Source organism: Canis lupus, chromosome 37 (assembly GCF_011100685.1).
Source record: "Canis lupus familiaris isolate Mischka breed German Shepherd chromosome 37, alternate assembly UU_Cfam_GSD_1.0, whole genome shotgun sequence".
NCBI lineage: Eukaryota > Metazoa > Chordata > Mammalia > Carnivora > Canidae > Canis > Canis lupus.
The window spans coordinates 29514375-29528692 of NC_049258.1; the positions used below are offsets into that span (position 1 = coordinate 29514375).

At 47.4% G+C, this 14318-nt stretch overlaps 1 protein-coding gene across 4 annotated transcripts in view; it reads right to left on the reverse strand.

Moving 5' to 3' along the window:
* The window catches only part of WDFY1 (WD repeat and FYVE domain containing 1), a 118290-nt gene that overhangs the window by 75063 nt on the left and 28909 nt on the right, over positions 1-14318 (reverse strand). For all 4 annotated transcript variants that reach the window (XR_005385453.1, XM_038585878.1, XM_038585879.1 and 1 more), the window contains exons 4-11: positions 13967-14021; positions 11892-12042; positions 10192-10304; positions 8680-8806; positions 7675-7780; positions 2594-2695; positions 987-1117; positions 129-237 (exon numbers count right to left, since the gene is read on the reverse strand). Coding sequence is in view for 3 of the 4 variants with exons in the window: in XM_038585878.1 (XP_038441806.1) it covers positions 129-237; positions 987-1117; positions 2594-2695; positions 7675-7780; positions 8680-8806; positions 10192-10304; positions 11892-12042; positions 13967-14021 (894 nt within the window). In the remaining variant the exon portion in view is untranslated. The remainder of the gene's footprint in view (positions 1-128; positions 238-986; positions 1118-2593; positions 2696-7674; positions 7781-8679; positions 8807-10191; positions 10305-11891; positions 12043-13966; positions 14022-14318) is intronic.

Here is a 14318-nt window from a genome sequence, read left to right on the forward strand (position 1 = left end):
AAAAAAAAAACGAGCGGGGAAGGCAAGCCTGCCCATCAGAAGCTGAGACTGCAGCAGCATCCAGCCGTTCGCGGCACAATCACGAGTGATCTACACACCGCGCACGTCGGGACAATGGAGCAGGTTACCTTTACGATGCGGTCGGTCCCACAGGTCACCATCAGTCCCCTGGCTACGTCCATGGACATGTGGGAGATGTTATGCTTTCCTTCGTGAAAGGTTGCTAGAGAAGTCCGGCTGACAAAGAGAAAAGAGGAAAGAGACGGCTGAGAGCTCCCCCGCTTCCAGGGCCAAGGGAAGACCTGACCATAAAGGAAACGCCGACAGTGCTAAGATTTACTTCTAAAGATGGGGCTACAGTTTGGAAAACTTCATAATTAGAAGGCAGAAGGCACGACCAGCTGCCAGGCTGCTTTACGTAAGGTTGGACAGAACTCCCCGAGTAACTGCTTCCCGTGGTGTCAGTGGAGAGGCCGCTATATCCCCGACACAGGGCAGGGGCCTCGGGGCGCTGCAGGGGACCCCGCCCGGGGGAGCGAGGCAGGCCCGGGGCCCCAGCGTGCCCAGACCGTGTCATGCTGTGCGAGCTTTCCAAGTTTGGCCTCTGCCAAGGTTTGCCACTCTAGCACTTTTGAAGAGGATTCGAAGGGAAGGAAAAGAAAATTAAACTTTCCATGCGGGTGTGCAGAGGCTGGTGCACTGGGGCGAACCTGGCTCTGCCACCGCGGCCGCTTGGGCTCATTCCCGCAGGGCACCTGGGTGCTCCCGGGGCCGCACCTGAGTGCTCCCGGGGGCCGCTGGGCTGCTCTCCTGCTCTGCGCAGCCCCAGGCCTCACCTCGGCTGGGAGCACCTCCTCTGAGGTCACAGGGCGGGGACAGAATTCCTGCCCCAGAGCCCAGCACGTGGGCAGACACACAATCGCGTCACTTCCCAGGCTCCTCCCGCCTGCAGGTGCACAGTAGGAGCAGGGCCCGCCAACACTCACTCCTCATCCTTGATGGAGTCGTAGCAGGAGTCGCACACCCGGACCTGGAACTCGAAGCCCATGACGGGGTAGCTGGAGCGCTTGCTGCTGCACTTCCCACACACCGCCTGCCCGCACTTCCTGCAGTGGTGCTTCAGCATGGGCGGAAGGAGGGAAGGGAGAGGAACTTTCACCTCCATGCTCCCGATTTCCCCTCAGGGTGGGGGCACGGGGTGGGCAAGATCCGCCCTGAGTTGCAACTACCCCATTTGGCATACCCATTAACACAAAAGGGAGACGGGATCAATACTTGTCAAGGATTTTCCAAGTATCCTTGGTTTTACTGGTCAAATGCTACTTTTTATCCACTCATATTATCCATGTAGATGTCAACAGGCAGCATTATTAAAACCAGTTTCAAGTTCATTTAGGAGCTCAAATGAGTACAGGTTTCAGGGGGAAAAAATCTATTCCCATGTCGGAGAAAGTTCTGAAATAATGTAAAATGTTCTCATGAAAAACTGAATATCCATAATCATGTATTTCACTATTTCTTTTAATCTTTCAAACTGAAATTCTGGTAATAAGCTTCAAGAGCATTTAAAATTGTCTGGTTAGTTAAGTTTGTCATATTCTTTAAAAAGTGTAGTGACCCATACCTTTCCTCTCTTCTAGTACTTAATTCATAAGATGGAAACTAATTTCCTCACGTTTCCTGTAGAGGCAGGGACCATGTCGCCCATCAGCTACAACGCACTAGCTCCCACAGGGCAGGCACTGTGGGGAGCAGGCCTACGATGGGGCATCAGAACGCCACAGGAGTGCTAAGATCACGCCTGCGCAGCCTGCCAGCCTCACGTTAGACCTTGTGGTACGGCGGCTTTGTGGGTACAAGTAAAGAAGGTTTATTTAATACACACAAACTTTAGGTCAGTCCCTCCTACAGGTGCAAAGACATTAAATCAGCACTCTTTCTTCACTCACCTGCACCAGTTCATAGTCAGTCTACTGGGCGACCTTCGAGGTTGCTGTAGAAATCTGTTTTTTTGTAGGACTTTAGAATTATATGAACACCTAGTGATAAGGGCATCTTTGAAATCTACAGGCTATTTGGGACATGTTTCTATAATCCAAAAAAAGAAAAAAAAAAGTACCAGAAACACGCTTAATAAAAGTGTTCCAGGTTCGCTTTATGGATAATTAAAGATTCTTAGTGTTGGGAGTGTTCCAGCGAGGGCCAAACTGTCACATTTTTTAACAAACGATGACAGCATAAGGCTCACAATCGTATGAGCTGCTTCGCTGTCATTCTGTGTGTGGCGCACGAACAGTGCCCCCAACGAGCAATGCCCCTAGATGAAGGATCTTTCGTGCATTTACAAACAGGCTCTCAGTGTTGCACACACATCCCTGCTTTCCCAACACCAGACAAGCGATGGGACACACAGATACCATCTCACAGGCCCCGGGAAGGCCCCACTCATGTTAGTCACACAGAGACCGTGACGTCAAAATGCCAGCATTCGTAGCACTTGTACGAAAAAGTGTAATTCCAAACAAAATGACAGAGTAACACCACACACAAAATACATGATTAACACAGTGACCATTCAGCGTTAGCTACTCACTTGTCTCAACCCCAGCGTCTTTGTGTCCCACATCTGCTTTATGTTCCAGAAAAAGGGCTGCTCGCACTTCTGGCAAGAATCACTCTCCAGCCACTGAGGAGCCTGGGGGAGGGGAAAGCCAAAGCCACCGTTAGAGCATCTCCTGGTTTCCTAGGATTTCTCAGGGTTAATGCGATGGTTTTAGACCTTGTTGGTTGTTAGCATTTTTTTAAAAAATTCCTCGTTATAGCTGTTGCCATATTCAGTGTTACATGTGTTCGGTGATCTCCATCATTTTAGCAAGGTTGACAGGACTGCTCGATTTTTAATCTAGAGATAGGAAGGAGTGATTCGGTCTTCACTGTGAACTCTTCAGGGCTCTCTTCATGTGGTTCTTTTCTATGCCAGAGTTGTTGAGCACCGAGGCCAGTCGGGCGAGAGCCCGTTTCTTACGGAACCTGGTGAACTAGTACTTGGGATGTCTGGTGGGGTCACAGGGTGACCAACAGGAGAGCTCTTCCGTGTGCGTCCCCCGTCACACAGACTTGCCACCTCCTTGCTCATAGGAGCAGCCCCCCATCCTGTGTGCGCACAGTACCCCCAGCCCCTCTCCATGCCATCACCCTTTATGCACTCTTCCTTTCTGCCACTAACCTGTTACACACTGCTCTTGCCCATCCTTGTATACAGATGGCCTGTCACGGACTAGGTTCTCAATGAATTTTTATTGAAACAGGACGATTAAAGTCTCGGCATTACTTTAACAAGAACTTAGAAAATATTTATCCAAACAAACCATTACAAATTGTACCCGATCAGGGGCCCCTGGGGGGCTCAGTCGGTTAAGGATCTGCCTTTGCTCAGGTCACGATCTCAGGGTCCTGGGATGGAGCCCCAGTGTCCGGCTCCCTGACCCTCCCCCAACTCATGTGCACATGTGCGCTCTCTCTCTCAAATAAATGAAATCTTTAAAAAAAAAAAAACAAAAAATTGTACTCGATTATAAGATAAAGCTGTTCACATCTATTATTTAGCCTCAATCACTTATTATATATGTGCAATAACAACAGAAAATATGTATTTCTGTCAATTAAACCAAAGACTGAAGAAACAATCTTTTCTTGATCGTAAAGTTGAACATTCAAGAAAAATACACATGGTAAGAGGAGACAATGCTGGGAGAGCCAAAGACACCCCATCACACCGGCCCTTTGCACAGAAGTGGAGACAGAGGGCTTCCCACGCTCAAACGGGAACTGCCAGGGGCTTCAGGGCAGGTGACTCTGCTTCCTTCTTTTGCTTCCTATTGCATCAGAACTTTTGGGGTTCCTATTTCTGATTTTAGATGTCACTAGAAACACTGCTATACCTGATGGCCACTACAAAGGGGCTTCTTGGTGGGGGTGGGAGTGAACGCTCCCAAATTGCATGTGGTGGGCTGAGGCCCAGGAGAGGCACCCGGGAGAGAAGGGAGGCTGGGGGGCAGTGCAGGCGGAGGCGGCACGAGGAAGCTGTTACCCGGTGCCACCACCGCAGCAGGGCAGGGGCTTTGGGAGCACCGACATGGTGGGCAGCGGCTCGGGGACTCCGCAGGGAGGGAAGCCAGGACCCCAGCAAGCCAACGGGGCCAGATGGCCTCAGGGCCACCCCGTGGAGGGAGGGTGGTGAGTGCAGGCCATGCCCTGAGGGGCTGGTGCCCCAGCAGCGCCCTAGGCCACACTGGCTGATCTGGGAGCCGAAGCCCATGCCTGTCCGCCCCACCCCATGTGGCAACACCTGAGCATCCCTGCGCATGGATCTGGGCGCCAGGCCCAGCAGGGGCTCCCTCAGGGGCTCCACCGCGTCTTGGGGCTCAGAAGACAATATTGCTTTGCTGAGCTGGAGAGGACAGGGGCTCAAGGGAGGAAGCGTGCACATGAAATGATTTGAAAACATGACAAACAAAAAACATCAGAAATAAATAGGCTTTCTGATTTAGTGTAAGAAATACCCATCACTTTGTTTCTTTTAACAGGACGAAATGCTGTGCTCCAAGTTGTCAGAACCATCCTGTTACGTGCTTGTTCTGTACAGAGAAAAACAATTTCTCTCCTAAGGAGAGCAAAAGAGAACGTTACCCAGGCTTCCCGACTGTTCCGCTCTCTTCTACATACTGTTCCACCTGCCTAATGGGCACAAAGATGACGTGGCAAGAATAATCCCCCTGTACCGCTGTTACCAATTGCTGCAATAATCCCCGCTGTACTAAGGCAGACCATACACACTAGTCTACACCGCTATACACCCACCATCCAGCCGTTGAAAATAATGTCCTCTGTTAAAGAGGATTCATAATTAATTATGAATTATTACTAATTATTACTTGCTCATCTATATCTCATGCCTACTTCCAGAAAGGAGCAGGGAAGCAAATGTACTTCCAACCTGCCCCGATCAGTATTTCCAGGTAAGTCAGAAAGAAATTCCAAGCAAGCAGGTGAGGCTAACAGATCTGGGATGCACTCCGTATGCCTTTGCCCAGGGAAGTCCTACACATGGTGCAAACCCTCGCTCAGGGCCAGGACCTTATGGATCAAAGGCTGTTGGCCTTCACACTATACTCCGCTGGTTAAAAAAAAAAATACTACTACTAAAAATAATGCATTTTTAAAACAGATTTACTTATTTATTTGGGGGAGAGAGAGTGTGTGGTGGGGGCGGGGGGGCAGAGAGACTCTCAGGCAGACTCTGCACTGAGCGTGGAGCCCGATCTGGGGCTCGACCTAAGATCCTGAGATCACGATCTGGGCTAAAAGCCAGGTGCCCCAATAATGCATCTCTTTGACATAATTTGCTCCCCCACTGACACGGTCAACTATGGAGAGGGAAGCTATTAGAGCATGATGTGTTACCAGCCAGTGTGACATGACCTGGGGTGACCTTCCACAGACGATCGAAAGCAGGCTCGCCTGCACAGGAGGCATCCTGAGTGACAGGGCTGTCTTTTCTTTCCCTAGATGTACCGTCACGTAACCTTGAAGGTGGGAATCTTGCTTTTATCTTTTAACTTTTTTTCCTAAAGGAATTTACCAAGGATGAGAATCGTGGACTGAAATCCACGTGGGTAAGCCCTCAGGAGAACCACCAGCAGCACTGGCCCCAGGGGTCACCGTCCCACGCGAGCCAGGGAACACAGCCTCTGTCCTCAACAATCACAAACAAACAGGCCCAGAGTCGGGGGAACCGAAGAGTACACTAGCTGTCCTCAATGCCTATAACCAGCAGCTGCTGTAAAACAGTTAAAATTAGTCTTTGTAAGGAAAGTGTTTATAATTAATATCAAGCCAATGTTGTACGTATTTAATACGAGTCACCTTAAGCTGTACCAAGATACTTTGCCAGTACACAGGTAGTCAAGAGTTCCTCTACTTAACTCATCTCACTGGGTTACTACAAAAGCTAGCAGTCACCACTTCCCCACCGACTTCATTTTATTCTTTATAGGGTCGTCAATTTCCTTCCTGAGATTACAAGCCTATAAAAAGCAGGCAACAACCCCTGTGTATAGAGCATGGGGGACATAAAGTCTGGAAATGAGTAATGCTGCTAGTTTTTTTTTAACAGATCAGACCCCTCGACTAGGTCTTCTGTGATATGGTGAAGACGCAGGTTTATTGAGTGAAAACGAGACTCCCGAGGAATCGGAGGCGACGCAAAACAGACAGGTGCACAGCCTGGTAGGAATGCCGCACCCACACCGGGCGGCTGCTTCTACGGGGCACAGAGCCGGCCTCCCCCCCCCACCCCGCACAACTCCCATCACGTCGCCCAGCACAGTGCGCAGCACCATGTGGTATCGTAAGCCCTTGACGATGCCTGCGTGCCTGCGTCCAGGCGCCGCAGCCACCCTGCAGGGGCTCAGTAAATGCCTGCGATTAGACCGTAAGTCCTCGGTCTCCCAGACTCTGAACTCTCTTTTGAGTCAACAAGAAGTCTCTTCTGCTATTTACATCACAGGTTGGAAAAGACCGATAATACCCGTGCTGGCAGACATGAGAATGGAAATCCTGCCTGGAAGTCACCGGACAACATCTATAAAAAGCAGTAAGAATGTACATCTCCTTGTCCCAGAAGGTCTATTTTCAGAAATTTGTCTGAAATAAGTAACTGAACATGCACACAATGACGAGATCAAGAACGGTCACTGCAGCATTATTTAAAATAGAAAAAAAGACCGAGTTGCCCCCAGGTAAGGGAACAGACTGCAGTTGCTACAGAAGACAGCTGGAGGTGGGGAAGGGGTGAAGGGGGTCAAAAGGCACGAACTTCCACTTACAAGGTAAGTCAGCCCTGGGGACGTGACACACAGTAGGGGGCTAAGGCAGGCTGCACCGTGTTTTTCAAAGTCGCTAAGAGAGTAAGTCTAAAAAGTTCTCGTCACAAGAAACGAAGTTCTGTAACGATGTGTGGTGCTGGGTGCTGGGTGCTGGGTGCTGGGTGCTGACCAGGCTCACTGCAGCAATCACATCCCACAATATATACAAATGCCAGATCGCTCTGCTTACACCTGAAGCTCATATAATGATACGTGTTGGTTATTCCCCAATTTAAGAGGAGGCGGGGAGGTTGCGTAGACAATCAGATGGGTCTCAAGACCCAGAAGCAGCTTTGGAAGTTGTGTGGCTGAATGAGTCCAGTTTATGGGGGGAGGGAACAGACCCTGTGAGAAACGGTGACCCTCCTCTGAACAGGGTCTCATGACTCTTCATGGCCCAAACAAATGAGAACTCAGGTCTCCTGAAAAGAACACCACAGCGATGTGCACTCCGCGGAAAACAAAGCGGAGAGCGGAGACAGTGTTTCCCAGGAGAACGTCAGGCTCCGGGCTGGTCCCCGGCACCGGTCACAGCAGGCCTCCAGGCATCGGGGACAGGGATGCTGCGGCCGCGTCCCCGGGCTTGGGTGTTTCTGTCAGCTGGGTCTGCAGGCGACGCCTGTCACTGCAGAAACCCTGAGACGGGGAGGGGATGTGCTGTGCTGGGACCTGCAGGACCCCGTCAGACGACACCGGGGGGGCACGAGAGCAGGGGCCCCCCGCCAGCCATGCCTGCTCGTTCTCTTACCTCCTCTCTGCTAACGTCCATGTTCCACACGGCGATCCCTCCATCCGAGGAACAGGAGACCAGCTGCCTTGTGAGCTGAAGGTAACACAGGGCCTGCACCCTGTCGCTGCAAACGACACACAGCGGTCACTCGTCTCAATGTGGAAAACACGGATGCTGTGTGCACCCAGGTGCGGGTCCCTCCCCGTGCTGGAACCAGCGGCTGGCATTTCATCACTGGCAACTGGGGACGTACTACGGCTTCTAGCGTGAATGTTAGCCAGGGTTCTGTGACTTACTCTACAGCACAGTCTACGGTGTCTACGAAAGAAACTCTACTATTCACATCGGTCCCTCAGAACTGCAGGCCCCACCCAGGACGGCGGCCACGGCTCTCAGGGCCGATCACTGAGCTCCACTCCTCCTCAGGTCCACAACATTCACCCACCGCCCTGCAGACTCGCGTGTAGACTCTTTCCTCGGCTACTTTACAGCCAGGTTCTGCTCAGCTGCACAGCAACAGCCTGACCAGCAGGGAGCAAAGCAGAGGCCCATGTGTCCTTGTCCTCTCAAAACGGGAAGGTAAAGGCCTGGGTATCACACCATCACAGTTTAGGTGACCGCGTCAAAACCCCCCCCCCCCCCCCCCGCCCATGTTTCAGAATAAAAGAGCAAGTCAGGCATTCAAGCAACCCTCCTCTCAGTCAAGGTCCTCACCTGCACCCCCAACCCAACCCCCCGTGTCCTAAGCAGGTATTTCAACAGGGTGGTTCCTCGGGAGAGACAGGTGTCAAGTGCTCTTTGGACTAAGAAGGAAGGCGACCGTGGCTCTCTCTCTCTGCTACGACAGCAGACACCCAGGACTAACAGGAAAGCAGCTGGAAGGGCCTGAGCGAGCCCCAGCAAACGGCTGTCTTGCCAGATGGGGTTTGAGAGAGCAGCAGTAGAGTGCGAACGCCGCCCCACCTCCCACAGGCTCAGATCCTGCCCCCAGCCCTGCAAACGGTCACAGCCACGGTCACGCACTGGTGGCCCTGCAACAGGAGCGTGCGGCCTTTGCGGCCGCCGATGTCCCACATAATGATGCTGTTGTCAGAGGCTCCAGAGAAGAGCAGCCGCTGAATGGGGTCCCACCAGAGGCAAGCGATGCTACCTACGGGGAGAGAGGGACAGGTAAGTATAGCTCCACACCTGGACACACACCCCGGAAGTCTTGCCTTCTACAGATTTCTCACTCAGGGTTCTACGGATTACTGCTTGCCTAGGAAAAATGATTGATACACTTCATAAAAGTGACCCAGTCGCACAAGTTGTTTGTATTTTCATGGCTACAGAGAAGACAGATGACGTCATATTCCCAAGCAAACAACAGGGACTAGCTTCTCATGGAAACTTAACGTTAAGGGAAAAATGAAGTGTTCTGCAAAACTGGCCTCAAGCAACAATTATGCATAAATTTAATCCTGGGCCCCATAGGCTTCAGCTAGAGGCCCGCCAGCAGATCAGCGTGGTCCTATAAACGCCACCAACCAGTTACCAGAAGCCAGTCTGTCCTTAGCAACACAGACTACGTGGGAGCCTGGGGATCATGAGACCAGTAGTCATAAACACAAGTGGTTTCCTTCGGGGCTGTGCTTTCCTGCCCAAGTTCATTCTGACTTCTATTCTTCTCCTGTCTTTCTTTTGCTGTACAAGGTCCATGATCTGACACACTCGGTTTCACCCAAATAGCTTAGCTAGAAAGCACTGAGTACTTGTTTCACTGGTTACACTTAAAACACTATTTTCATAAATAAGTTCATCATCAATTCTTTGAACAAATCCCTGAATCTTCAATGTAAACCAGACAGTGTCAAAGCTTCTAACTTGTTATCCCCCCTTACAGCCAATGGGGTTTTCAAACCCTTCCATGGAACCTGGCCAACTCACTGCACTGTAAAAATAATAAAATTCCACCCATTCTTTCCCTTCAGACTCACCAAGCAGAGGCAGAAGCAGCCCAGACATTTCTCCTAATTGATTGCTCTAGCAGGTCTTGTACAGTATCTCAGATACTGACAAATTACAAAAAAAAAAAAAAAAATCTTGGCGCTGCCTGACTGGCTGAGTTGGTTAAGAGCCTGCCTTCAGCTCCAGTTGTGATCCCGGGATCCTGGGATCAAGTCCCACATTGGGCTCCCCGCTCAGTGGGGAGCCTGCTCCTCCCTCTGTCCCCTACTCATGCTTGCTTTCTTTCCCTCAAATAAATAAATAAAATCTTCAAAAAAAATTCTTCTAAAAATATCACCATTTCCAAAAAATTTTTCAAAGCTCTTCTGAAAATAAGTTAAAAAGGCAAGCAAAATAGGAAGTATTTATCCACACAAGCAATCTGGAAGGGATTTTGATGACACAAAACTCCAGGTCCCACACCCCACTTTCAGTTAGCTTTCAGGTTCTAGCTCTCAGCTCCACGTCTGGCTAATCACACTGAAACTGGCAGTCTTCAGAGCTGAGAACTAGGTCTGGATGCTCACATTAGGTCATCACATGCCCTACCTTCATGGCCTTTGAGGGTTGTAATGACTGAGCAGGTATTCTGTTCCAGCTTCAGCAGGGTGATCTGTCCAGAATAATCACCAACAAAAGCATACTGAGTATCAAAATCGTATCTGTGGAGAAGCAGTCAAGGATATATAACACAATCCACCGAAAACCTTGAAAACAGAAAAATGTGCATTTTAAAGAATTAAGCACAAATCTAAAACAGGACAGGAAGTACTCAACTGAAATTTGGGCAATATATAAACTTTCAAGAAAATAAGCTTTTCAAGCTGGAAATTTTCTTGGGAAAGTTAATTTTCATTCATTTGACAAGAATTCAAGTACCTATTACTACTCCAATCAATACCCTAGGAGTTAGCAGTAAAAAAGAGCTGACAGCAAAGACAGGCAGGGAAACAAGTAGTTATAATCAAATTATAGTAAACTCTAAAAAAAAGTAAACTACTCAATATTGAAATGGCGAGACAGAACTGGAACAAAATGGGTATTTATGAACTATCTCTGGAAATAATGTAAAACTGATAGACATGAACACCCATCTTTCTTTTGGCATGGATAAAACTACTTTAAGTGAAAAGCATGGTTTATTTTAAATTGCCCTGGAGAGTTTAATCATCCCAAAGGCAGTTATTTGGGGTAGTGGTAAATTTAAATTTAAAAAATATACTATTAGTAACAGCTGATTACTTTCTCGGCCACTTAATGGCCATAGACATTTGCAGCCAATCCGCAGTTTAAACACATCAGGGTAAGCACTGCTTTAATTCCAAAACACAGGTCAAAAGGAGCATCACAGGCTGGGCCATGACTCTGTGCTTCTGTGCCATTTTTTATCGATCCATAGGAAGAGCCTAGCACATCACAGGAACACTTATTTAGCACATGATATATCTGAGTATTTCTCTCTTACTTGGTTGTAAAGTGTATGGTACTGATTTAATGTTCACTGTAAACATCTCATGCTATGTATCCATATGTAGCAAACCTTTTTTATAGAGATTTTCGATGGGGAAAAAAAAAAGAATTTACTATGCTAGACATCTGACTCTAAAAAGAAACGACTGTGGGGTGTTTGTCTTGCTGACAGCCTTGCTCCTGCTGTCACTAAGATACACAGCTACCACGGGCAGCCCAAAGCAAGGGCAAATTCTACATGAGACAAATTCCATACAGTGGTGAAAAATTGTGAAAGCAGTAATCGTGAGGCACTTTCAGAATATTGAAAGGATTATGAACCCTCTCCACGTTCACACAATCTATAAAATTCCTTTAAGACCACTTATAAACTTCATGGTTAACAATCCTTATTATATTCTCTTTCAGGGTCTGCAAATAACCAAATAAAAGATTGATTCCTTTTTGTCCCTCTTTATTGAACAAAAAAGTCCTTTCTATCACCTTGAAATGCAAAGGGATGAGAGGGTAGGAGGTTTGCATTAACGAGGTTTAGGTTTCCAAGATTCTGTGTTATAAATGGACAGTACCTCTCAATAAGAACAGCAATTCATCTCATTATTATTTTTAATATGCCCATTTTATATCAAAGAAAAGCAGATACAAGTCTTGGATTCCATGTGAAATACACAGCAATCACTCAGCCTTTGGATTTCTGTGGACAATACGGTCACGCTCCAAGCTAATTATTGAGAGGAGGAGGTGCTGGGCAGGAGAAGGTCCAGCCCTTCAAAGGATACTGTAAACACGAAGCCCAGGAAGTGAAGAAGTGCCTCCCGAGCATGTTTCCACTGCGGGTGCACATCCAGCTGACACACTTGTCGTGGCCGGTGCTTATCACCCACTCTGCCGCCAGGCTGAAGATAATCGCAGACACCCGGTTCTGATGAGCTGCAGGAACAGAAAAGGAAGTCTGTGCCCTTCACAAAGAAACGGGGCCTTCCGACTCAGAACCGAGGCGCACCTCCTCAGGCTGCTCGGCCTGGAGGCTCATGGTCTGAACAATCCTCCCATGGAGACGCCTGTGCTCTGTGAGCAGCTTTCCCATTACCTGCACCACCCAGCTCACGACTGCAGGCTTCCCTGGGTCCCCCCAGCCCCCACCCCAGTCTCCCTGCTTGGTAGACAATCAGAAGCACAGACCACTCAACACTGATGCTCAAGAGGGATTCTAATAACCAATCAAAGGCCAGACCTTCTTTCCCTTTTTGCTGTCCTCAAGAGAAAATGTCTACTTTGCTCTTATTATCAAGTTCCATATGGAAGGTGGTAGTCTTTTCTTAAAGGAGCAACATTATTTTATTGTCTACCGCTTTAGTATTTTGACCTTCTAGAAAACACTAGCATTGTAGCGGCACCTGGGTGGCTCAGTTGGCTAAATCACCGACTCTTGGTCTCGGCTCAGGTCATGATCTCAGACACGGAGCCCATGCTGGGCTCCAGGCTCACTCAGTGGGGAAGTGGGAAGCCTGCTTCTCTCCCTCTGACCCTTTCCCCCCTCCTTGCATATCATTCCCTCTAAAATCAATCAATCTTAAATGATACTGGCATTGTAAATAATTTTCTTAAGTTAAAAAAACAGTGTAAACTTTTTGTTTCTGAAATAATTTGTGTGTAACATATTATTTATAAAGAAAAAGTATTTATAAAGTTCTGTATTCCAAAATAATAGCTGCGAATGAGGAAGGTATTCTATTACCTAACTCCTAAGATGTCTGCATTTCCAGGTTGATTGGGAGCCACACTAGGCCAGTGACCGTCTAGTCTCCTTCATCTACTATAGGACCTGGCAAACAGTAGGTATCTAATAAGTGCCCAGTCTGATGAACAGAGTCAGAGGCTAGAGAGAAACTTCTGACCTTGCTCTAACTGTATAGGTTGAGGGACACTTTCTTATAAATAAGAAAATAGTAGCATACTCTGTGGATATATGGGCAAAATCATGAACATTCATCAAAGGTAACAAACGATTGACATTAAGGAAAGCTTAAATAATTTATAAACTGAACTGTTTTGACTATCAAACTGGCAAAAAAAACATTTGTTTTTTTTTTTTTTAAGATTTTATTTATTCATGAGAGACACACAGAGAGAGAGAGAGAGAGAGGCAGAGACACAGGCAGAGGGAGAAGCAGGCTCCATGCAGGGAGCCTGATGTGGGACTTGATCCCGGGTCCCCAGGATCACACCCTGGGCTGCAGGCAGCGCTAAACCTCTTCGCCACCGGGACTGCCCCCAAAAAAACATTTGTAAGAGCAATGTCGTACAGACTAGATGAGAACACTCTCAACCACCACTCATGGGATTTTAAAACTTTACACTAATGTTGGGAAGAAGTTTACAAAATAAATCTAGAGCAGTAAAAAACTTTTTAATTTTTGACCCAGTTATTCCATTTTTAGGAATCTGTCTTAAATAGAAGTAACCACGGTTACAGGATTAGAGTCAGAGCAGTAGTCAAGGACACACACACGTGTGTGTATATGAAATATACCCTCACAGATACATATATGTTATCATATATGTTAGTGTGTATTATCAAAAAATGGAAGCAGTACGTTTGCTCAAAAACAGAATGGTTAAATTAAATCAGATAACACGCTCAATAGAACAGTATACAAAAATTTAAACACTGATAAGCAGGAAAAGGATGGTAAATAACTCTAACGAGTTAATAGCATCCTACTCAACTGGAGGAAACTCATCTAAAAAGTTAATGTGAAAACCTGATTTTGATCATAAGGGACCATGCTGTAGTTGTGTGTGTATCCATCGCATGCACGTGTATGCAAGTATGTCTGTGTGTTATAATTACCTGGGTAGGTCTTGATAAAGTTCATTTTATTAAAATCTTCAGAAACGTGAAATTCCTAAAAGTAAACACATGCAATAAGAAAAAGTTAGTGGTTTAAAAAACAGGAACTTAATTTTCAAAACCGTAAAATCCACAACTAGCTATGGAAGTCATGAATTTTTAAAACACACACACACACACACACACACACGCACGCACTTGCTCACTTTGTGTTGGTATTACAAAGTACAAAAAATGTATCAGTATGTATTTGTGTGTGTGTGTGTGTGTATAAAAATATATGCAGCATCCTCACACACTGAGGATATATATACACGTGCACATATCCCCAGTATAAATGTATTCGTATATA